This window comes from Trematomus bernacchii, unplaced genomic scaffold (assembly GCF_902827165.1).
Source record: "Trematomus bernacchii unplaced genomic scaffold, fTreBer1.1, whole genome shotgun sequence".
Lineage (NCBI taxonomy): Eukaryota > Metazoa > Chordata > Actinopteri > Perciformes > Nototheniidae > Trematomus > Trematomus bernacchii.
In genome coordinates, this window is record NW_022987620.1 from 1,145,724 (window position 1) to 1,170,866 (window position 25,143).

Consider the following 25,143-nt stretch of genomic DNA (forward strand, 5'->3'; position numbering starts at 1 on the left):
CACCTGCACCCCTCGGTGGGGATAGATTTAAAAAGGAAGCCTACGGGCCAGCTTCGTTACACAGAGAGAGAGAGAGAGAGAGAGAGAGTGCACTGAAGGAGAGCGGTGCATTTGGCCGTCGTCCCAGGCCTATTTAAGCTGTTGATGAATGGGAGGCGATGTACAGAGGAACAGACTCTGAACTGCCTTCTGGGACCTTGGGCCAAGTCACCTTCACCGTCATTTATTTTAATCAAAGGCGGCGGTAGAGACTTGTCTGTGATAACTGATCTGAACCGCAAAATAAAACTGCAACTCCACATGAATACCCCTGGGTGCCTTCATATTCAGATTCCTGTCCTTTCCAATTCAGCCTCACCAGGACATTTACATTATGTGCGTAACAGGTTGCAGAACATCAGCTATGGTAACTTTATATTTACCAGGTTATAAAATAATTTAAGTGACATTCCCTTAAAGTTGACCTTTTTCAATGATACTAATGTTTGCTCTATGTGCAGATGAAGACATCTGTAAGCTGTACTGCATCGCTGAAGACTTCGACTTCTTCTTCGCCATGGCCAGCAAGGTCAAAGATGGCACCTCCTGCTCCGACCACAAAGGAGATTTGTGCATTGATGGAGTGTGTGAGGTACATATTGGGTTAAACTGGACCTTTGTTTAAAACGTCACGTTGTTTGCCATACTTGCAGCCCTTAAAGGAGATATTCTTGCCAATATATAATCCAATTGCTTATACAATGCATGAGAGCTTATAATAAAGAAAACATTTAGTTTTTTTGTGGGTCCAAGAATGAATTTACCTCTTACCTTTTTTTTTTTTTTCGCAGTTAAATGCTTGGGACCTACATAACTACATCTAATACATACTGATTTTTTTCCTACACTTCATCTCATCTTAAAAGTAATGCTGCATCACCTAACAATGGTTATATTGTTCTGTTGTCAAGGGCATTAGTTACTTGAAACACCCAATGTCAACACAGATGGAGTTAACGTTAGCCTTGGATTGTCTAAATACATAAGTTTATTCCTCTTAATTCTATTCAGCATTGATGACATGTTTGTGTTTGTGTGTGTGTGTGTGTGTGTGTGTGTGCAGGCAGTAGGCTGTGACCAGATTCTGGGCTCAAAGGCCTCTCTGGACGCCTGCGGGGCCTGTAAGGGAGACAACTCCACTTGCAAGTTCTTCAAGGGCCAATACACCCTTCAACACAGGGCCAACGGTAAGCCTGTCTTTGTTTGTAGTGTGTCTGTGCATGTGGGCATAAACTTAGTCCTCCTGCAAGACAAAGGGAGACTTAAGCCCACTAACAAGGACAGAGGAAATGCACAGACAAATGCATCTAATCCCACTTCATAATGGACTGATTCACTTCATCCACTGATTCACTTCATCCACTAACAAACATGACACAAATAAAGTTGAGTGCATGGTGGGCTACAGTGAGGAATGCCACAGTGAGAAAAGTTTGCCATCGTTTTCCTAACTTGCTTTTAATAACAAAAATATATAATAGTCAATGACGTTCATTTTATGTACAGTGCTTACTCTGATCTTTACCTTTGGATAGCTGTGTCTGACCTCTTCGGTCGAACCTATGCTTTGGGGTTAGGATTAGTTCTGACACAGTGGATCAGTTTGCTTCAAAGGAAGTTTGAAAATACCCTCAGTAATGTTATTATGTTCTTAATTAGCATTGGGTTTAATTATAAAAATGATATACTGAAAAAGTACTTTTGCTAATTGCGTTGACACCAAATCCCGCAAAATCTCTCTTCGGACCACTGTACTTTACTACCTTCACGTGATAAGTTACTCTTGCTGATCTGGTGTCCAATTTACTTGTAACACTCTTAATATTTTACCATTTAGAGGTTTTGTTTTATGAACATGGGCGCTCATAGGTCTCCGCAAAATAAACCACATTTTTATTTGTATTAAAATAATAAGAAAATAAATCGACATCGAGTTCTACATTCAGTTTGTGCGCAAACAGCGAATAACACAATTTTCTGCGTGAAGCCTATGGTATGCTATCATGGGTAGCAGGTTTTTATGATGAAACACAAAATAAGAGTCAGGGAACGGCAATAAACAAAGATGTAGGAATGTTTCAGCCTTGACTTTCTTCCTTCTCCTCAATTTCCCTTAGAGTACTACTCCATGGTAACAGTCCCAGCAGGGGCCCGAAGCATCCGCGTTCAGGAAATGGAGGTGTCCACCAGCTACCTGGCCGCCCGCTCCCTGAAAAGGAAGTACTACCTGACCGGGGACTGGACGGTGGACTGGCCGGGGAAGTTCCACTTTGGTGGGACCGTGTTCGACTACCAGCGCTCTTTCAACAAGCCGGAGAGCCTGTATGCCGCTGGACCTACTAATGAGACGCTGGTGTTTGAAGTAAGCCGCCGCTGCTGGGTGATGTCCGTTTGGGGCAATTGACAGTGACAGGGGCCCTGGCAGAGCTGCCGCGCCTCTCTTCTATTTTACGTCTGGATATGAATAGGCTTAGATGAAAAAGTTGGTTGGTAGGGAGAACGGGGGTGGTTGTAATATGTGATGCTTCTGTGGGGTATTAATTGGTGATTGGTTACGTCAGGGATGATCTGGGGATGGGTGGGTGGCGTGGAAGGCTCTAATCTAGAGGGGGGTTCAAACAGCCTGGCCTGTGCAGAGATATGCTCTTTGTGAGGGAAAGAAAATAGAAATGAACAGTTAAAGGTAGTAGACACAAATAGGTTAAAGGCATACCTAGGATTAGTTCAAATCAAAGCCAGTTTAACCTGTTAAACCCGAGAGACCCCGGTACCGGGGCACTGCCGCAACATCTTGCAGGAAACAGTGTCTGAGGGCATGTTCATTTAATAAAACTATGAATGTTTTATATCCATGTAACGGGAAGAAACTCATCTAACTGATCATTTTTATTATTTTTTTCAAAATAAAACCCACAATGCTAACACTGAGCCTCTGAATTAGCAACGAGCGAAAAATGCTAACACCTTACTGCACCGAAAATCACTCACAAAACCTTATTATTTATCTTTTCACCACATCCAACACATCGTTTCACATCGTGAGGTGACACAGAATCGATTGACACCGACATTACCACTGAATTATACGTATTTGCGACGTTATAAGCAGAAACGGACATCAAAACAGGTGACGCTAGGTAGGTAAAAATGCTAACATTTTTACCTTGGCTCTGTAGTCTCTCCAAAGTGGTCTTCAATGGCATTAAAACGATAAAAAGGCTGCTGAAGTTAATCCATAGGTTAATCCAATGTGTCTGTGTCCCTTTGAAATGATTTCTGATAATCCATAAGCATTAAAACTGCTTTTCCGTTTCCAGATGTCAAAGCTAGAGATAGGTTCACTCTGATTAAAAATTACATGCGCGAAGCCCCCACCTTTTCTCTTCACAACGTGTGTGTGTGTGGGGGACTCCCCCTTCGATTCTATTGGCTCTAACCAGTGGCGTTTTTATATGTACAAAAGTGGTGGGGCACAAAAAACTTAGATGTCTATATATAAGCTTCTGCAGTGACGTGCAGTGAGGTTCATGGCTGGTGAGGCACTGGCACTGACTCTTCAGGTTTACAAATATTATATTTTGACCTAAACCAAAATATAATATTATTTTCAAAAGCTTTTTTTGTCTGATGCTTCGATTAATTTTAAACAGACAGTTCAACAAAAGGATACCCAAAAAATGTCATTTTATCATTTAAATATTGAATTGTTCTCTCTTAGTAAGATCCCATTTTCAATAAAATGGCGGTCTTACCTTGACTTGAAGATGAAGTCCATTTGCCTATCCTTCTGGACAAACATTTCTATTACTTTTTTGTAAAAGTCCTCCTTATGTTCTTGTAGTTTCAAAAGTCTATCATAAATCTAATCCATAGATTTATGATAAAAAAATTATAAAAGTAGGGTAGACATGTGGATATTATCCGGCTAATCAAAACGTGCATTTATCTAACAGGTACGTTTCCCACAGATCTTATTTCGAGCTATTTTCTAAAATCCTCTGGAGAAATCTCATTGCTTTTTTGTGCTTACTTCCTGGTTTTAGGACGCGCCACTGCAGCTCTCTCGTCTCCTCTTCACACAGCACACTTTTCGCGGCACACGTACTTACAGCCAATCAGCTCTGAATGATTTGAGATGACGTATGGTGGGGATGGTAGCTCCATGCCCCTCTGGTCATTATTTTTTTGCCACACACATTTCATTACAAAATACTCTGAGCATGCGCAGTGAAGTTTTTACAGTCACCGTTGACTTCACAGCGAGAGGAAGGGGCATAATCAGGTTTTGTCCCACATGGCTCTAAACAGCTCAATAGGCACACACTGTGACTGTAGACACACTAATTAGAAGAACACAGACTAAAACAGCAATGTACAGACGAATCAGATGATTAAACATGATCTTAAAATATATTTTATATATATATTTTTTTTTTTTTTTGCATTTTTGTAATCATTATTTGTAATACTTTCTGCTGACACTAGGTGGGGCTGTGCCCCACCTGCCCCTAATGACCAGTCGCCACTGGCTCTAACGGTCAGAAAGAGGTGTCAACCATCAAAATCGAGCAAGGGGGGCCAGAGATATGGAAAATCCACCCAAATGACCCCAGAAGTGGTTTATTTTTGCTAAATCTCTCTAAAAAGGTCAAATGTCACTTGTTTTGCATCGATCTTGATACAGGGTACTTATTATATGTTGTACTTTGGATTCCTAAAGCTTTTAGTCTACTAACCCATCATCCAAGGGTGGTTTACACTATAAGTAAAAAATAATTTTTGGATGGACACTATAATTTACAGTTTTTTACTATGTAAAATCTGAATTTTCTTTAAAATAAAAAACATCTATACTGATTCTGACTTTTCTACATCCAACTCACAGGTTTATCATTACTTTGAGAAAAAAGATTATTAATTTAACCCTTTTAGAAGGGAAGATATGGTCATTTGTTCTGGGAATGTCATTTTCGAGCCTGAGACCTGAAAAACAGGCTCAGGGCTTAACAGGTTAAAGGGTTGGTTCTCCGGGCACAAACTGTAAAAGTGAGTTTAAGACAGAAAGCTCAATAATCACCTCTTCCCCTAAATCTGTGCCACCATGGGCCAAACTCCTGATATGCAATCACACTGCTTTTAAAATCCACTTTCCATTCTGTCTGAACACAGTTTAAATATTTCAGTGCTATTCTCCATTGTGCGTGGGTGGCAGCAGACATTTTAGAGACACATATTTTAATTTATTATAAGGATAGCCCATTGAGATGTAGCATCTCATTTTACAAGAGGTCTTATTGAGACAAATACAACATTATAAAACAGCATTACATACACTGACAAAACACAGATACAGCCCTCATCTGGTTGAGTTAAAGAGGCCCTTTTATGCTTTTGGGGCATTGTCTCCCACACACTCCTTCCTCCCTGCCTAAAACCTGAAAATGAGCATAATAGGGCCCCTTTAAGATGAGAAAATTAAGATGCCCAGAAGCAGTGGAAAGATATAGATCTTAGAAACTAGGAAAATCATTCCATTCGGAAAGTAGTTTGATAATTTGAAGAGTAATGGTAAGATATTTGATATGGGTTGTCAATCATATAAGCAATAATTAGGACATAAAAAAAAGGTCCATGTGGCTTAATTAGTCTAAATCAGCCTTTGTGCCACTTTCACCATTCAGCAGTCTCACATGGCAGAAGCCTGCCCCGTGTTTATATGCCGTACAGTTTATTGGTACTGCTGGCTCCAGTGTAACTCAGTCACGTGTTGGTCCATGTACACACACTCAAAGCCATGATGTGGCCCCCACGGCCACTGATCTCAAAAGTGCTTTGTTGCAGCCATGTGATTCGTGGCTAATAGAGCAAATACAATCCGAATAAGTCAACTGCCCTTCAGAGGCACGGATGAAAAGTACAAAATCAGCTTTCTGGAGTGAGATGTTCTGTATAGTATGGGAGGTGATTTATTACTTTTTTTTATTGTGGGACCCAAGTTTGTAATCAGTGGTGTGTCAGAAACCTTAGAGGGGAGGGTGAGTCTTTACCCATCCTGAAGCAGCAGAATGTGATGCTGGACAGGCGTATCCTCCCGAGAGCAAGATTAATATTGGACAAGTGGCTGAGTCATTATCCGTACGACTCTGTAGGCTTAAGTGAACGGTGGTGGGACGTGTGGGATTTTCTCCTCACATAACTTTGTCAGCGAAAGCATTTATTTTCCCCTGAACTCTGAACCCTAGGCGTGGAAACAGAAGTGGAAACCAGGTGATGAGTAGACTTCCCCTCCCCCACCCCCTCCTGCTCCCTGTTAGTCATGTAAAAGCTGCTCTACCCTCAGTCCCTTGGGCTACTGAAGTCCTGAGGTTAAAGCAGGAATGAGTCGCCTGTGAATCCAGAAGGAATACCAGTGTGCTACTTCCAAAGTGCTTGGCTGGTTACTTGTTTGGCCATCAGGAAATGTCTGAGTGTTTCAGTAGCTATTTTAGTAAAGAGGCTATACTGTTTGTGGGCAGTATAGAGGAGTAGCTGCTGTAGTTGTTGGAAAGCCATTGTTGTTTCCTTCTGCAAGAGGAATGATTGCGGGAATACAGACCAGCAACTTAAAATAAATCTTATATTATCTTTCCTACACTCTAAAAACAAATGCCTTGGCTCAACAAAGAAAATCAACGCAACAGTTTGCATCGATGTTTATTGAGTTAAGACAACTTCTAATGAAATTGTCTTAAAGCAACAAAGTTATTTGAGTTAGGGGAGAAGGCTTTTCCTCTACAATCAGAGGTGTTTTTAATTACCACTTACTTAATAATTGGTAGCACAAACACAAGTTTTTAATTGATTACTCAAAAGATTAAGTTGTTCCGACTAGTTTTACCGTATGATTTAAAAGGAATTTTAAGTTGTATGTACTTAATTACCATCATTGTGAACACACGTTTTTAAGTTGACAACCATTTATAAATGAAGTTGCTCCAAATATATTGTATTCAATAGTTTTTTTTTAGCTTTTTCATGTTTTTGCCTTTAAAGAAAGAAATTAATTGATTCCACAACAAAAATATTAGGCAATTCATTTTTTATTTTGAACTGCAGTTGTTTATTTCAACACATGATGTTTCAATCAGGAGAGAATTCATTTTGTTTGAACATTTATTGACACATGCCATATGATAAGGTGCATGAACACCTGAAATCACAGCTGACTGCAGGAGAGAGGAGAACCATTTTATAGTTTGGCTGCAGCACAGTGATTGGCTGCTGGAGAATGAGGTGAAATGTAATATACACCCAGGGTGTTTCTCAATCGCGAGTACGCTTGCTTGGTAGCACATGTCTGCCGAGCATCTTGCTTCAGAAGCGAGGCAAGAATACTTCCTGGCATTCGGAAAACGAAGAGTGGAACAGGCTAGCAAGTGTGCAGGTGTGTGTCATATGAGAGGCCCCGCCTTACATCTTCCGCCACAGATTTGGGGAAATTGGTCCGTGCGCAAAGCATTGTGGGGATTTTAAGGCCGCAAAGTCTACTCATGTGCACACTCGATATTTCTCCAAACGGAGTACGCCGGGCTTGGTAGATTTCCAAGTATACTGGAGATTGGAACAGTACTTCGGCGGCACTCGATGACGTAGTATGCTTGAAATAGTGGCTCGGAAGCAGCTTTACTCGCGATTGAGAAACACCCCCAGTCTTCCTGAAAGAACTTGCGCTGAGCTTCATTTAAATCTTGAAAAAAAAGATAAATAACACAAATTTAAATTGCCCCACAAATAATAAATAAACACATTAGCCATATTACCATGGGAAATGGGGACACAGCAAATAAATGCTGCCATCACATCGAAGTTAGAGGCCTTTGCATATTTAAAACCAGTGCCAAATATGTAAAATCTGTAAAGTGTTTGTAAAACTACAGTAACAAACTTTCAATGGCCACCAATCTGCAGATCACACACATCAATTTTACAAAAGATGTAACAAAGATGTTTACACTGCCGAGAGTCATTATTTTAAACAGTATGAACACATTTAACGCAGAATGCTTGCTCATTCATTTGTTTCCCTCGTATGGTCAGATCCTGGGGTGGACCGGTCAATGATGATGGCGATATTCATGTCCTTTTGAAGCACATTAAATAATAGGTTAGCGCATAAGAGATAATGAATTAGGTAATTGCATACTTTTTAAACTGTCACTCTTAGCTAATTCAGAGCCATTATTACCAGCTGCTAAAGCAACGCTGGTATTGTTTTCACCTATTGAGTCTGCATGTGTGTGTCATCATGGCAATGTGGTCCTGAAGACACAGAGGTGGTTTTGAGTACTTTGCCTAGTGTTTAAATGCATGTGGACAGATTTTGTCAATCACAACCGTGCAAGTTTAAGTGTACCTTGTCATCTTTTTTGCAGGTTCAATACACTATTTGAACTGGTTAAGTGAAGAGCAGAAGCCACTTTTCACATTTTACACAATCCTTTTCCCATGCCATTGCTGTCAACACCTATCCATGCTAAGATATTATTGATTGGGGTGTGGCCAAAAGTGCAATATGCTTCAAAATGTAACTGACAGAGAGCAGTGCTTTAGTCACTGTGCCCATGGATTTTATTTTATTTCAAGATTTTTAATTACGTCGCTAAACTCCTTGAAAAGGTCCTCTTCCTTTTCTCCAAGGTACACGACAAGGCAGCGGATGGCTATAGTTCTCTGCGTACTTCAATTGTATTGTGCTATTTTTGAAAAAGGAAAAAAAGAGAAATTACCTAAATTAATATATTCTGAATGGGTGACTGCCAACAACTTGCATTTCAATGACAACTCTAAATAATGATCCTACCTCAAGAAGCATGTCCTTGATCTGCTTCACCAAGATTCATTTTTAATAAAAAAGTGATATCACAATAGTAACCAAAGTATTTGTACACTCACAGTAGCCTCTACTACTTTGTATCCTCTCACAGAACTATTCACAGTTCAAAGGCTGCTAATTTTGGTCAAACAGCAATTTGCCTATACAGTGCAACTAAAGGCTATACTGTATTTGAATGACAAAAGATGACACTCACCTTAACATTTCCTTTGTATAGTATTTCTATTTGTCTTAACTGTCGGAACTTGTCCAGGCATGTTAAGTGGGAGTGGACTTGAAATCCTTAACTCAAGGTGTAGAACAATTAAGTTGTCAAGCCAATTGCATTACTTACTACAACTTGAATTTTGTTTTAAGTCAATTAACGCAGAAATCAGAGTTAAAATTACACACAATATGAAGTTGATGTAATTACCAACATTATTACGTCAACACAACTTATAAATTAATGTTTGCAACTTAAAATGTGTATCTAAATCAATTAACTCACATTTTTATCTTGCAACCATGCATTTAATTAAGTGGAGGTGAAAGGTCCCCTGAATTCGTTTTTAGAGTGTAGAAGAGGTTGCAAGATGGATTTTAGGATTATTTCTGACCAACTTTGCAAACAATTCTGCAATACCACAATCTTGCTTTCACTTAGCATGGTCATACTTAGGGATAATTCAGTTTTCTCAAAAAACAGAACTCTAATTTTAAATATTTTCTAGCTTTACAAGTGTAAATGCCAGTAGGCTGGAAGGAAACAGCATGTAAGCCATATCATTTTGCAGAGACGATGAACACTAATGACTTTGGAGATCCAATGACTTTATATATATGTCGATAAATATCTCTAAAATATATGGATTAGCTATCTGCAAACAATTATGCTTCCCACATCTTTTAGGTTCATGATGAAACAAGTAGTAGTAGCATGCTAACACGCTAAAGAAAGAATCGTAATGTGGTGAGTAGTATCTCAAAGAAACACTTTGTCTAAGCACAGCACATAGCTGTACATACTTTTCTAATAAAGTGGTTTGAATAATCAGGCAAGTTTTCTTAAAATCAATTTGACCTTCAGTCCATTTCTTGCATTTTAAACGTAATGGGAAGATTAGCATTGCATCCCCACCACTGAGTCTAGTGTCATCAGAACAATGGAGGCGTGTGGTGCAGTGGGTTGTGCGTTGTGCGTTGGTGTTGGGATCAGGGGGTCACAGGTTCAAACCCCACTGCAGTCAGCATGTCGTTGTGTCCCTGGGCAAGACACTTCACCCCAAATTGCTCCTGTGGGAATTGTCCACAGTATTGAGTATGTAAGTCGCTTTGGATAAAAGCGTCTAAGTAACATGTAATGTAATGTAACAATAAGCCAGAACCTAGGTTGTATTAACGCCAAATATTCCTTGAAGCAGAGTCTTTGCTAAGTCTGACAGGCTCCACATGCCTGTCTGTGTCTCGGTCATACATCTGCTGCGGATGTACAGATGACACGGGCATAATCTCTATAAGTATGTCCTGTAATTACAAAAAAGAGAAAGAGGCTGATAGATTAAAAGATTAAGAATTCTGCAATTGAACTCTTTGGATGTGAGAAGTTAAGGTCAGGGCACGGGGACTTTAACTGCAAATGAAAAGAGCCAAATGAAGGAAAGCGTTTTTTTTTTTTTTCACTACTGATCATCTGTTTCACACATTCTACTTAACTTTCCGCTGTCACGGAAAAAAACATGGAGAAAGTAAATGGGGGAGGGTCTGCACACCGATCACTCACATACCCTTACTCAGCTTGAAACGCTCAAAGAAAATAAATGTTGAGGAGTGTGAGCGCAAACTGTGACACGGTGTTCTCATCTCTACAGCTGCTCAGCTGGTAGGGGGGAGGAAGGAAAGAGGAAAGAAGTAACTAACAAGAGCAGGAGGAACATATGGCTGAGGTCTCCATGGACACCAAGTGGTATTATTCCCCCTGAATTGACATTCTTGTGGTATGGCGAGGCGAGGTCATGCCAGTCCAGGGCAAATCATTTTGGATCCACAAGTGAGATAGATATCTGGGTCTGCCACATTCTCATTCATCATCGTCTCATCTGACGTGATGAGTGGCGTGGCGGTTAGGTTGGGAAAACCAAGACATTCTGTGGTACGATGTTGTACTGTAGGAAGATGGACTCGCATCAATCACGCAACGTGAACTCTTTCAATATATGTGATTTTTTTTATCGACCAACAGAACAGTAAAAAGAAGTAGCCATATGAAATAAAACACAGAGGGAGCAAAAAGATGCCATTGTTGAACATTTCTCATATTTAGACCCCAAAAAGAAAATCACTCGGTCAAATGAGTAATTGATTATCTTTATCGGCATTTTTTAAGGGTATTTTATGCTTCTTATAATGCATCTTTGTTATATTAACTGACAGACAGTGAGTCTTGGAATATTCATTTTTTTTAACTTCGTTCACTTTTTGTTCGTTTTTTATTTCCCAAATACAAATGTACTAGTAATAGCTGACTTTTCTGGTAATAATTCGAAGAGAAAGGCTTTTGGAAATTAAAATATAAAGCTTGATTAAAGGTTTTTTATATATATATATTATGACATAGATATTTATACAACTACCAAGGTGCAATTTGGCCATAAACATCCAATTTAAAGAGCCTCAAATGATGAGTGCTGCTAACAGGGTGTGGATGCTAACTAATATCTTATAGAGGAAAGCAGATAGTACAACCCGCAGCTAAATAGTTTGAAACAGCAAACACAAAACTTTTTGCAGTTGAATTGAATATTGGCCCATCTGACTCACTTATTCTGATTGCAACAGCACTCAAAACTCGTTAGTGTTGTTATATTTGGATATGTCCGCCATGATTAAGTGATGGAAAGTTGCTCAGAAGTAAGACCTGGTGACGATAACCCAAATCTATTGTATCGTAACATCTTCTATGTCAAGTTACATCTTGGATATCTTCAAAAACTGAATTTTTAGTGCCAATAAAGACTGGAAAACACCTCCCAACTGGTAAAATACGAATTGTCTAGCCAAAATCAAGTTGTGTGAACTAGTTTATCGTTCGCTTTGTTTTGCACAGGCACCTTCCCTCACCATATCACTGATGCATTTGTAGATGGGCACCAACAATGTTCTGATTCTGTTAAATCCAGTTTTTATATTGCATAAAACTAATTGACTGAGTGATGACTGTTGCACCCTTTCTCTAAATGTAATTCATTTTAGTTTGTGCTGTCAATCCAGATAAGGCTCATGGATTTATTGGCTGTAGAGCTTTGGTAGATTTATATGTGTTGTGACAAATATCAGTCAGTATTATACTGCTGTGGTTGGTTTGCTTTGACTACCGGAGAGTTCACAAGGGTTCTGTTCATTCTGTTGACGAAGTGGGAGCAAGCATGCATTCATTGTTGCTATTGGGACTGATTTGTAGGAGGTTGGGGGATTTTGGTTTTATTTATTTATATTTCTCTTTGGAAGCTAAACACCCAAATAAATAATAACAGCCAGGGGATGAGCTTTGGCAGCAGTGATCCCAGACTGGAGATGATTCAGGTTTGGATAAGTCTTAAAATATCTTTGACAACCCTAACTCTGTGGTTGGTTGGGCGTGTTCAACATTGTGGATGGTTTAGGGAAGAGAGATCAGCTATTTAGAAAGCTTCAAGGCTTCAGAGATGTTGAGGTTCTCTACTAAAGAGATTTAAAAAGAAATCCTGCAAAATGTTTTTTATAGCAGCTGGTTTACATGATTGGATGTTGTTTGGGAAGGGTTTTTGGTTAGTGTTGGTTTACTTGGATAGGCACAACATCCTGGTGTGGTTAGTGGTGGTAGTTGTTTCATGGCAATGGATTTGGGTGGGTAGCATTAGCAGAGGAGGTTTGGGTGTTAAAGTGCAGCCATATCTTATGCAGTTTAAAATCCGCCAGTGCCATCATTTCAACATTTTAGGCAAGACGTCCTTGAGACAGCAAGTGTTAAACTTAAGCACTCCGATAACACTCTGACAGGTCTAAATAAATGCACAAACCACAAACAGAACCTTTGTGAATTTTAGGACTAATTAAAATTGTGGTTTACCTGGTTAACACTTATATTTGTTTATAAGAGAGTCGGTAAAAGTAATAATCTGTGAAAATATCAGAATCTGGTGGCTAGTAGTAACTGATGATAATCTATAATGGTTCTTCATTGGAAGATAATCAACTATTAACAATGCTTGGTATTGTGATCAAAATCCAAGCATAATATCTCTGCACTTGGATTAAGAGCCAGATATACTTCTCTCATTAGTGCAGAACAATATTCAGTGTTTAAACTGAAGCTTTGGCTGAGCTTTGTCTGACAACCAAAAATGGTTTAGTAAGTCTGTTTTTATGACATTTGGACAAATTGGAAACATACAAAAATTGGCCAACAGAAGTTCCAAACTGCCTTTCACTGAGTTACTTTGACACTGACAAAAAAGTATAAGATAGTGTATTCCAGGTATTTGCTCATTTATAATAAGCGCATCTATAAGCAAAATATATATTGGCGTTTATCGAGATAATGATACCGACTGAAAGTTAAGTCACACTGAACCTAAAAACATGTCTTTGTGTTCAAATTTGACCGGGTAATAACAGAAAAGGGGATCAACTTTTGACATTCCTTCCCATTATTTTGTGGGATATAGTATTCACCTGAATGTGCCTGTCTGTTCTTCCAGCTGTCAGTATACAGAGTACCAACATTTGTAGATGTGTTTGTCTGACAACAGACAGCTCCTTGCTCCTCTCCACATATACTCATACCTCCCTTTGCCTCCTGTCTGGATTTGGGCCGAGTGTACACATGGAACAGTTAACATGCTCAGAAGGTGATTGGTCCAGTCAGTGGATGCGCCCCGGGACTGTTGAACATGGATCGAATCCAGGAGGTGCTTGGCTGTCTAAACTGGATAGTTGATGGTAGATTCCTCATACTTAAAGTTATACCCCAAAGAAAATACACTTGTCAAAGCTCATTATTAGATAGACTTGACACGTTTTTCAGGCATTGGAATGGCTGCTGAGGGTTGGATTTAAAACAATTTGCCAAATGGATTAAGGATTAATACCCACCCAACCTGAACTAAACCAAGTTGGCCTGTAAAAGAGAAACATTGAACACAGTCCAAGGCAGTGTCTTGAAATGGTTTAAAATGACGCACTATGAGCTGGCTATGTATGTAAATGTGCCTCAAACTAAATTATTCACCATGGCAGTGAATCCTCACCAGTTTAATAATAGCCTGATGCTTCTCTTGTAATGGGTATGTCTGCTTTCATTCATCCGTCAGTCTCTGCTTGACTTCCATGTACAAATAAATCTCCCTTACAGAAAAAGGTAACTTAGAATCACCAGCCAGTAAAAAAGAATGTGGTATTAAAAAAAAGCGCTTACTCACGACGGAAAATGGAAATTGTTACTAATATGTGCACGGTCCTGTCCAAACAAAATGACCTTATAATACTGTGGTCAGCCAGTTTGGACAAGAGTCTCAAATGTTTTTGGAGCCTTCTGATTAGTGGGTAACAGCTCAGTTGGACATAAATGGTGGAATTATTCTGCCACGTTGTCTTACCTTTAAACTTTTTGCAGAGGGATCCACAACAGATGGAACATTCATATCTGCTCTCCTTACACTGCACAATATAGGACTACTTTATAGATTCTCAGAACAATAGAAGATATACATCATACTGTGTGAGGGGGAAGATATTTCATGGTTGTCAGTCAGTAAATATATGCTGTTTCCAGCCTCTCAAATGTAAAGATTTTACATTTTAACTGTCAAATATTTTGGACTGTTCTTACGGCATCTTCGAAGATTTGACCTTGAGGTCCAAACAAGGCAGGTATATACTGTACAACTGAAGGCGAGGCTAAAGTTAAGCTGGAAAGCTCCAAAAACTGGAACAATACAAGCAACAAACATGAAGCAAATCAACTGGGGAACACTAGGAATTATCCATGGAACAACCACAGACAGGAAACACGGCATGACCACACTAAGGAACATTGATGACGGACTAAAAGGGAACATTTTCAGAGACAGGCATACTGGGTGTTTCTCAATGTCAAGGACGCTTCCCTGTCTTCCGAGTCAGGTCCTTCAGAGGCTAGGCAAGAATCCTTCCTAGCATTCGGAGAACGAAGAATGGAACAGGCTAGCAAGTGTGCAGGTGTGCGTCATATGAGAGGCCCCGCCTTAAATTGAGCGCGATTTGTTTGAAGACTCATATCTGATTTGCGAAGATTGAAGATGTACTTGAGTAACTGTATTCTGTAAAATGATCATCTCTCCAGGACAGAACCACTAAACATACACCAAACAAATAAAACGTTCTCCTTCTGTTTGCAGCCTTGAAAAATGTCCTGGAGGATAAGCAGCCATAAGAAAATCATAAAATCACCATCACCAATCAATAATAACATTTGTATTCATATCATACTTGATGTCTGCAAACCTTTTTACACATATTGGTGCACATGTAGCATAAACCACAAATATCAACAAAAGAGGCAAAGTCAAAACAAGGTTAATTTTAATTATTTATTTAGGTGCAAAACGCTCTAAGGTCTCATTCACACCTAATAGTCCGCTTCTCTGGTGCGCACCAGACGACAGTTTGTTACATTGTTTCATTTTTCAGAAGGTTCGGTTTGCATTCGATCGGGCAAAACTCAAACGGACTATAAACTTTAAACCCAAGTCATGTGCACATTTACTACATACTTACATTTAGTACTTACAAAGATTTTGGAAATTGGTCTGTGCGCAAAGCATTGTGGGGCTTTTAAGACCGCCGAGGATACACATGTGCATCCTCGAAATTTCCCGTAACGAAGGACTCAGTCCTCGCAGACCGGGCGGCAGACATACATCTGGGGGCGGGCATTTCATTTACCAGGGCGGGCCCACCCCGACACTTACATTTCCCGGGAAATCTGAACGGGGGGGGGGGGGGAGGGTAGGCGCTTGTGAATTGTTGTTACGGAAAGAGAGGGGTTTTAGGTTGCCATAAGGCTGTGTTGACGGTCTTATTATACATCCATTGGTTGGTTTTGTGGCACATTTGTAACGCTGTGCCAACTTGGGCAAGCACACAGGCAAACTTGAGCGCACACAGGGTGGAGAGGTGGAGAGAGAGAGAGAGAGAGGTTGAGTGATGGAGAGAAAGGGAGAGAGAGAGAGAGATTGAGTGAGGGAGAGAGCGTGTTCAGCGGCCCGCTACCAGCGCGGTCCTGTTAACTCGCCCCCAAGGCAGCCTCGGCATCCGGTGCCTAACCGTCGCCCCCCCAGAGCCTCCAGAGGCCGGGGGGCAAGGTACTGAGGGTCTGGGGCCGGCTGTCGGTTATTTCTCCCAGCAGCAGCTCAACTACTGGGTAGCTCAAGCTTCAGACCCCTGGGTGGTTTCCACCTTAACCCAAGGGTACAAGCTTCACTTCCGACGCCGGCAAAATATGTCACCCTAAACCAGGAGCTGTCAGTCCTCCTTGCCAAGGGTGCAATCGAGCCTGTGGACCCCATCTCACAGCTTCTACTCGACCTACGTTAGAGAGACCGTTACGACGGATGCCAGCCTCTCGGGAAGGGGTGCGGTGTGGCAAAACAGGACAGCTCGTGGGCAGTGGTCTGTTCAGGACTGCACAGAACACATCAACGTGCTAGAGCTACGAGCTGTGCACCTAGCCCTCAGGCACCTGCCATACCTGAGGGGGAGGCATGTGCTTGTCCGCTCGGACAACACTACAACAGTGTATCACATAAACCACCAGGGGGGCACCAAATCTGCACGCTTGCTAGAGGTGACTCTGACCTGGGCAGCAATGTATCTACCCGGAGAGCAGAACCAAGTCGCTGACTTCCTCTCCCGTCACAAGCCTCCACCGGGGGAGTGGCGGCTTCATCCAGAGGTGGTGACCAGCATCTGGGGTCTCTTCGGCAGGGCAGAGGTAGATCTCTTTGCCTCGAAGATGTCGACCCACTGCCCCCTATGGTTCTCCTTGACGGAGAAGACCAGCCCTTTGGGTCAGGACGCCCTGGCTCATTCATGGCCAAGGTGTCTTCTCTATGCCTTTCCACCCCTTCCTCTGATCCTACCAAAACTCCTCAGAGTGCTTCATCAGGGCCACAGGCTTCTTCTGGTGGCCCCCTTCTGGCCAGCCAGGACTTGGTTCTCTCTGCTGCACAGACTCTGTTGCAGGACGCCTTGGCGTCTCCCCAACAGGAAGGACCTCTTGTCTCAGCTGGAGGGTCTGATGTGGCACCCCCGCCCCTGCCGCCTCCAGCTGTGGGTCTGGCCACTGGAGTGCCCGACCCGCTGCTGAGCGACTGCATAGAGCCTGTCAGGAGGACTATTCTCAATGCAAGAGCACCATCTACTCGTAGGCAGTACGAAAACAGGTGTTTTCTGACTAGTGCCAAGGGCGAAATGAGGACCCAGTACATTGCTCGGTGCCTACTATCCTTGAGTTCCTGCAGTCCCTCCTGGACGACGGCCGGTGTCCCGCTACCGTCAGGGTGTATGTGGCTGCTATATCAGCTCAGCGCAAGGGTTGACAACAACACAGTGGGGAGCCATAGGCTGGTATCCCTCTTCTTAAGGGGAGCTCTGAGGCTTCGCCCCCCGAACATCCCAAGGGCTCCTACATGGGACCTGCCCTTGGTGCTGGATGCCCTATGCTCGCCTCCCTTTGAACCCTTGTCACAGGCAGAACTGAGGTGGCTCTCAGCTAAGACTGCTTTCCTTCTTGCCATGACCTCAGCAAAGCGTGTAAGCGAGCTTCAGGCCTTGTCCGTGAACAGCTCGTGTCTGAGGTGGAACTCAGATGGCTCAGGTGTCACCTTGTGGCCGAATACAGCGTTCCTCCTTAAGGCGAGACACGGCAGGCAAAAACATCGTTTTTCCTGCACTGGTCAATTTTGAGATTTTGTGCTATTTTGATTCCATAACATGTTTTCTTTCAGGCTTTTGGAAGGAAAACGTACAAAATACACATTTAAGTGTTTATTTTACTATAGTTTTGTCTATTTGCGTCTGTAGATTTCTCCTAAATTCACCAAAAGTTAGCATTCTAACGTAACATAAAGTACCGCGACCGCTGTTTGCACCATGTCATCAGAGGTATCGTTGGAAAGCTCCGTGTCTCCTGCACAATCTCATCGGATCCAAATATGGTCATTTCCTTTGTATCAGCAACCAATCGTGAAAGTGCAAAGGGGTCTTAAACCAAGAAACGAAATCTCATTGGCTGGTGTCAATTTCTGACAACGTGATTCGTTCAGATGCGTCACGTGGTGTGCTAAAGCACTTCCTGGTTAGCTTTCCGCTCTAAATTAAAATCTGAAAATGGCAAAATAACGGCGAAAAAAACGTTCACAGAGAAGACGACAACAATTGTCACTTGCACAAAGCAAGGTTATACAAAAAACAAATGACCCCGAACATGAAATACCTTCACAGAGTGCGTCGATGCGCAAGCTATCATCCAGATAACAGGAGGGTTTAGCTAGCGTCACACTGCAATCTTTAAAGGTCGTTTTCTCAAAATGAGTTTTTTCTCCTACTCTGAGTAGAACATTTCCACTTCAGTAGCAGTTACATACACCAAACCTTCCAGTTATATTCCTATCAATATTATGAAGGCTTTTACAGAAGGGTTTGTTCATATATCATTCATAGCCTGAATTATATAACATTTTATACCTAAAAACATGGTGAAAATTGATATTTTAGGGCTGTTGACAGTATTTTCTGATTTATGGAGTGATACAAAGAGATATCCAAAATCCCTTCTGTAAAAGCCTTAGATACTAATATGACTACAAAATGAAACAATAATTTTGATCCTGGCTTTATCCAAAGTTCAGATTTCGGTTCCTGAAATGTGTTAAAATATGCGCATATTTCATGAGATAATAGTTCATTTGCATATTTAAACATGCTATTTCAGAAAACTTGTAATACAAAAAACAATTGCCTTATTGTAAGTAATTAACTGGAGAAATTTCTAGCTGATATCTTTAAGTTAAAAAAAATTACCCTATTCACCTGGGGTGTCTCGCCTTAAGGTGCTGGCACGCTCTCATTTTAATCGGCCTATCCAGCTGGCAAGGTTTGACCCCCCATCAGGAGTGGGGGACGAGAGGTCAAGACTCCTATGCCCGGTGCGGGCCCTTAGAGCTTATGTCCAGCAGTGGCGAGCCGTCAGGGCCCTCTAGGCCCTCTGTGAGGGCCTAAGATATTCCAAAAAATAATATTTAAAAACATTAAAAAAAATAATATTTTTTTTAAATATATATTTTTTTAATATTATTTTTGTTATCTTTTTCATTAGTTTTACCGAAAAAAAACTTGATTTAATTGTATTTAAAATAACATTTCCAAAGAAATAAATCCTTCGAATCTGCCTGTTCATTCTCTGTTTGAATGTAGGGGTTACATGAAAGAAGCTGTCTGGCCCTCTCTGCGATTCACAGAGGGCCCGCTATAGTAACTGAACGAGAGAGTAATGTCAAATGACAGTACAATTGACCAATCATATCTTCCCTCTAAATGGGTGGGTTTTATTATCGCGGACATTATGACAAGTTCCGCCCGCTGTGAAACTTTTATTGTTTCCATAGCAACAACAACTTCCTGTCAACAGCGTGAACTCGCCTTCAAAATAAAAGCATGCCAAATTACACTTAAGACATACAACGGCAACGAAAGTAAGAAACACAATGCAATATCATTTTCAATGTCAAAGAACACAAATTGGGTTCACAGGTGTTGTTTTGTGTGGTAGAGGGTCGCTGTCATTGATGCGTTTTGCACCCTGGGCCGTTGTTTTGATATTCCGCTGAAGTATACGCTGTGACGTAATAACTATTTTTTTTTCTTTTTTCGAGGGTGGGGTGGGGATCAGAGGGCCTAGGTATAAAGCTCACGGCTCGCCACTGATGTCCAGACTACCGCAGGCATACGTCAGTCTGAACAGCTCTTTCTGTGTTACGGTGGTCCTAGAAGGGGCTGTGCGCTCTCAAAACAGCGAGACAGAAGATATTCAGTGCTAAGCACCGCCTCTGGCGGTCATCCAGGACTCATAGAACCGTAGTTACATACGTAACTATCGATTGTTTTACAAAATAAAACATGAAATTAAAAAACTATATATAGTTATTAATTAACTATATTTGTTTTACTTGATGTACATATTGCGATTTCCTATTTTATATTCTGCTAGTAGCCTCGTTTCATGTTGTACAAAGGTTGCTAGTTTGAACCCTTTGAACAATGGGAAGGAAACGTGTTTAATGTAAAGATTTGAACTGGGTGTTGATGCTCAGTGTGCTTTCTATATAACTATATTTACACGTGTGACACCTTTCTGACTGACTGCTCTTGCCTGACAGATCCTCCTGCAGGGAAAGAACCCGGGTGTGGTGTGGGAGTACACCCTGCCGCGCACTGAGAGGAAACCCGACTACAGCTGGGGCGTGGTGCGCTCCGACTGCTCTGCTCCCTGTGCTGGAGGTGAGACTGTGTGTGTTTGTTTGTACACTAGACCTGTACATGTGTGTTTGAAGGATGAATCTAGAAGTGTGTGACATTGTTTCAGGTTCATGAATAGAGAGTTTTCCCCTTTTAACACCAGTTGTCCTTTAATAGCTTAGCAACCATAACTTGATTCAAATTATAACGTGTACGGTTTCAAAATTGTTGTTGACTCTTTGCCGGAGACTACAGCTCAAAGGCTGTTACAAACTTTGGCCGTTAGAAAGTGGCAGCACTTTTTTTATCTTTATATTGTACTGTGAAGTATATACAAGCACAATTGTCTTCATTTAGCTGAATATGTAATAATGTAAAACAAGGATTATTATTTTATCTAAATTAAGAAAACTATCACAAACATTTTTAGAATCTCGACATTTAATTTAACATTGTAGACTCCTTATGGTCTGTGTGACAAATGTAACAGCAAATGAAGGGGGCGTTGCCTGCACACAGCAAATAGTCAATCGGCATTAAAAAAGCGTTAGTAATACCTGCTTATTCAAGGGTGTACTTGACTAAGAATGTATTCATATGTTTGTATATGTTGTGTTTGTGTAAATGTGCTATTGTTTTGTGTATAGGATGATGAAAAGCACCTTTGTCAACCGAGAAGTTTAAACTTTGTCAGTCCCAGAAGACTTAAGACAAGGCCCTGCTCAATGTGTGTGTGTGTCTGTGAATGTTCTGACTGTGTTCCCTGTAGCTTTTTCAAGAGGCTGCACACAGACACACTGACTTAACAGACTTTTGATCCATGACAGAGTCAAAACTGAACTTTTAAGATTTCCATAGTTTAGGCTCAAATCCCAAAGTTGTCAGATTTTATGCAAGATTTACAACTCTCTACTCTCCGTCTCTCCGTCAGGTCGTATCTCGAACAAGGCCATCTGTCTGCAGGACCAGAAGGTTCAGGTCAACTCCACCATGTGCAATCCCCACACCAGACCAACACTGGGCTCCCATCTCTGCAACACACAGCCCTGCCCTGCATAGTAAGTGTGTGTGTGTGTGTGTGTTTAAGGGCATTTCTTGGTTTACAGTTGGCCGTGGTAAATGTGGCTAGTGTCGTTATGTTGCCAAATGTTCAGCAACCTTAGGCGCTGTTTTTATTACAGACTCTCACATATACACACGGTGGTTGAGCAGTCTAGAGCTTGCCTGTGGTCCCTTTGCTGCGGTCCGCCACTACTCTGCTCAACCTGTGTTCTTCTCCTCTCCCCCTCCTCCTCCCGACTCTGTTTTCTTATTTAAAAAAAGTCCATGAATGCCTTTTTTGATATTCGGTTATTTTGCATCACTCTTTAATACTTGTTCCATTGCAGCGTGTTCCTCGGCTGTATGTCCACCTGCATATCAATACTTGACAGAATCATGTAATGTTTCCTTCTTATGTTGAGCTTACCCCCACAATTTGGTGACAACAGGCTCCTGGTGGATGACAAGCAGAACATTAGGTTAAATCTGAATGGTCCTACCCTGCCAAGTCCACTACCCTGACACGCCAGATGCCTTGTTACACAGAGACATCTAAAAAGTCATAATTGGAAACTGTTTGCGGAGGCACGTTCCACAAATTATTGGCAGGTGATTGGATGAACTATCTATCTATCACCGTCCATCTTTTCCATAAAAGAATACTATCATTTTTGTTCTTTCAATTAAGAATTCTCCAATTCTAAAATGCGATTTCTGCATCAATGGTAACCTTTATAGGAGCCACCATTGGTGGTATTGACCTCCTAAACCAGCTACCAGTAGCTACACACAGGACTTTAATTGGTCCATCAGACTTTGGTTCTGAAAGAAACACATTACTTAAGGACTGACAAGAGGGATTCTCGTATGATCATGTGACCTTGTAACTTAACCAATATAGGAACACAACTTCAATACATATTCCTAACAAGAACACTGCATTTAAGAGTAGATTATTTAAGCACACTTCACTGTGTGTTCCCAGCTCTGTCGTCTGCTGAGAAAACAAGGTTGTAGCTACTAAGCAGGTCAACAATATCCTCAGTAATATTTATAGGAATATCATACTCTGTGATTATAGTTTATGTAATCAAGGTATGTTGGATTTCTAAGGCAGATTCTGGTATTTTACTGAAATTAGGCAAAAAAGGAAATGCAATTAACCAGTTACACTAATACAAACAATTTTATGGAAATGTGTGTCTCCAGACATATCAAACCGTATCAGTTTGACTTTGTGTTTAGCGCAAACTAGCTAACGTCAGCATGCTAATGGGAAAAAAAACAATATGTGAACATAGTAAACATTTTACGTGCTAATTATCTGCTTGTTTGTCACAGTGAGCATGTTAGCATGGCAAGATTAACATGCTGTTTAAAGCATACCTAAGGGTACCTAGGTTCAGCCTGACGAAATGATGGGGTTAGGGGAAGGCTAGCCTCTAGCATCGCCTTTTGTCATTTAAATGCCTTAAACTTTTACAGTTCGTTTTTTGGACAATCAAACATTTATTCTGTGGGTGTTCTGGCTACATCACTGTCACCCAAACATTTCACAGGCCCTGAAACGACATTAAACCAAATGGTGGGTTTTTTCATGAAGTAAAACCTAATGATGTTTCTAAGTTTTGAAATGGTCCTTTTTCTTCAAGGAACACTTGAGAATAAGAAAGAGAGAGACAAATAAAGAAAGACGAGGCTGGGGAAAGGGAGGGAGACATAAAAGCCAACTCAGAGTGATTGTTGCTTTCAGTGCATATCATCACTCTCTAAAAGATTCTCTGCCCAGAGCGACTGTCTTTCTCAGTAGCAAGATCCTGCCCATATTTTATCTCCGTTGTCTAGACATTGTGCTTAATGGAATGAATTTTTAAAGCAGACTGTGCTTTTGGGGACGCAAGAAAAGGAGGGAACCAGGCTAAAGTGCAGTGGAGAAACATGTTGAAACAGCGCTGAATAAATGGCCTCTCTCTTACAGTATGTAGGCCTTTGGCTGGGGGAACTGGAGCTAGCTTGATTTACAGCGCTGCTCCAAAGAACAGGCAGGGAACCGTGTCCTGGGTTCAAAGAGAGTACACACACACACACAGGGCATGCATAATTACAGTTGCGCACACATTTTCCGAATATATGACGCTGAAATCATGTATTTCGGAACCAGGCCCAAAATAGAAGCTGCTTCTGTTTGATGTTAAGGATGTTGTCATTTTGTCCACCAATTCCCCGTGCCACAACAAATCCGGACTGAACTTTCTCCCATGTCAGGGATTGAACAAGCCAGACAGCTATCGGTTACACTTCCAACATACAGCCTCTGTTTCTCACTAAGTTTCCCACCACCCGAGAGGGCATTTCCTGCCCCTAATCTTGGGCATACCATTTCTCTTATCTTGGCGAAAGGTATTAAACAGCCTCGATGCGTGTCCCAACCTTCCCCCTTGCTTTGTATGAGTGAAAAGATTGTATAGCCCTTGGTATGGTTGTCCATTCATGAAAATAAAAGCAGTGTTTGACTACAGTGGATCGTATTATACAGTAGCTGACACCATTTCTCAGCTGGTTGTGTGTTTAGGCCAATTTATGGGCGCTGCACAGGATGAAAAGTTGAGTTGAGTGAGCAGCATGAAAGCTTTAATGACTGCATTAAGAACTCCAGGATGTATGGGTGCACATTCAAGAGCCCAGCAGAGAAAAGAAAAATTGACAATGAGGTGGGATGTATGTGCGCGGTGTGTGTGTTTGACAGGAGGGGGAATGTAAAAATGCCTGCTTATCTCTGCGGCGTGTATCTCGGGTGCTGACAGGCCTATCCATGTTTTATTGTGCAGAGACGGCAGGATTCCCACGGGGCCCGGCCAGTCTAGCCATGCAGAGCCAGTCAAACTCCCCCCCCGATCCCTCCACTCCCATCTACCCCCTTTTTGCTCCAAACCTTCACTCCCAGAATTGCACTTAGACTGTCAGGAAAAACTTCTGATTTTCAATTGGTAGCAGTAGTTCCTGAACATAAATAAGGAATACTTAGATAATACTAAAATAAGGAAGACTGTTCAATCTCAAAACCCATTGTGCAGTTCGGAAAATATATGCTCAGTTTATTTTCTGCTTTCTCCACCGCACAGCTGCCAATTCTTACCTCTTTCTAGCTTCCACTCTTCTGTTCCTCTATAGTTGTATCTGTGCTGTTTGAAGGCCATCTGTAGAGTCACTTACCACAGGTTGGGGATTCCTCTGTGCATCACGCAGCAGCATATATAGACAGATCAAAGTGAGACATGTTGTGCCTGTTCCAGGAAAGATGTACAGTAAAATATGTGCATGATACTGACCTGGGCCTGGGGGATGACTTTTTGGAAGTTTGCTTTATTTTAATCCTTTTATAAAAAAGGTAGAAACTGTACAATAAATGATTAAAATGATATGAAATTGTCTGAAACTTAACATAATAAAGACCAAAGATTCTACTCTAAGTAGATAGGGTCAGAGAAAGAGGGATTATATTGTTAACCAGATATCAAATGTATCTTTTGAGCTTAAGAGAACATTTCATAAATAGAACTATTTTAAAGTGTTACATTTAGTATTAGTAAATGTTAGTGTAAGCAAATGCAGGGTGCCAGTGAGCCAGTCAATACCAGGGCCTTGAAACTGAAGCAGCTAAATGGTATTTCAGCCAT

General features: G+C 41.2%; 1 protein-coding gene across 1 annotated transcript in view; it reads left to right on the forward strand.

Moving 5' to 3' along the window:
• adamts18 (ADAM metallopeptidase with thrombospondin type 1 motif, 18) overlaps positions 1 to 25,143 on the forward strand; it is a 92,409-nt gene that overhangs the window by 46,644 nt on the left and 20,622 nt on the right. The window contains exons 14-18 of the mRNA XM_034132752.1: positions 501 to 631; positions 1,103 to 1,226; positions 2,157 to 2,401; positions 20,347 to 20,467; positions 21,357 to 21,483. Of these exons, the coding sequence (XP_033988643.1) occupies positions 501 to 631; positions 1,103 to 1,226; positions 2,157 to 2,401; positions 20,347 to 20,467; positions 21,357 to 21,483 (748 nt within the window). The remainder of the gene's footprint in view (positions 1 to 500; positions 632 to 1,102; positions 1,227 to 2,156; positions 2,402 to 20,346; positions 20,468 to 21,356; positions 21,484 to 25,143) is intronic.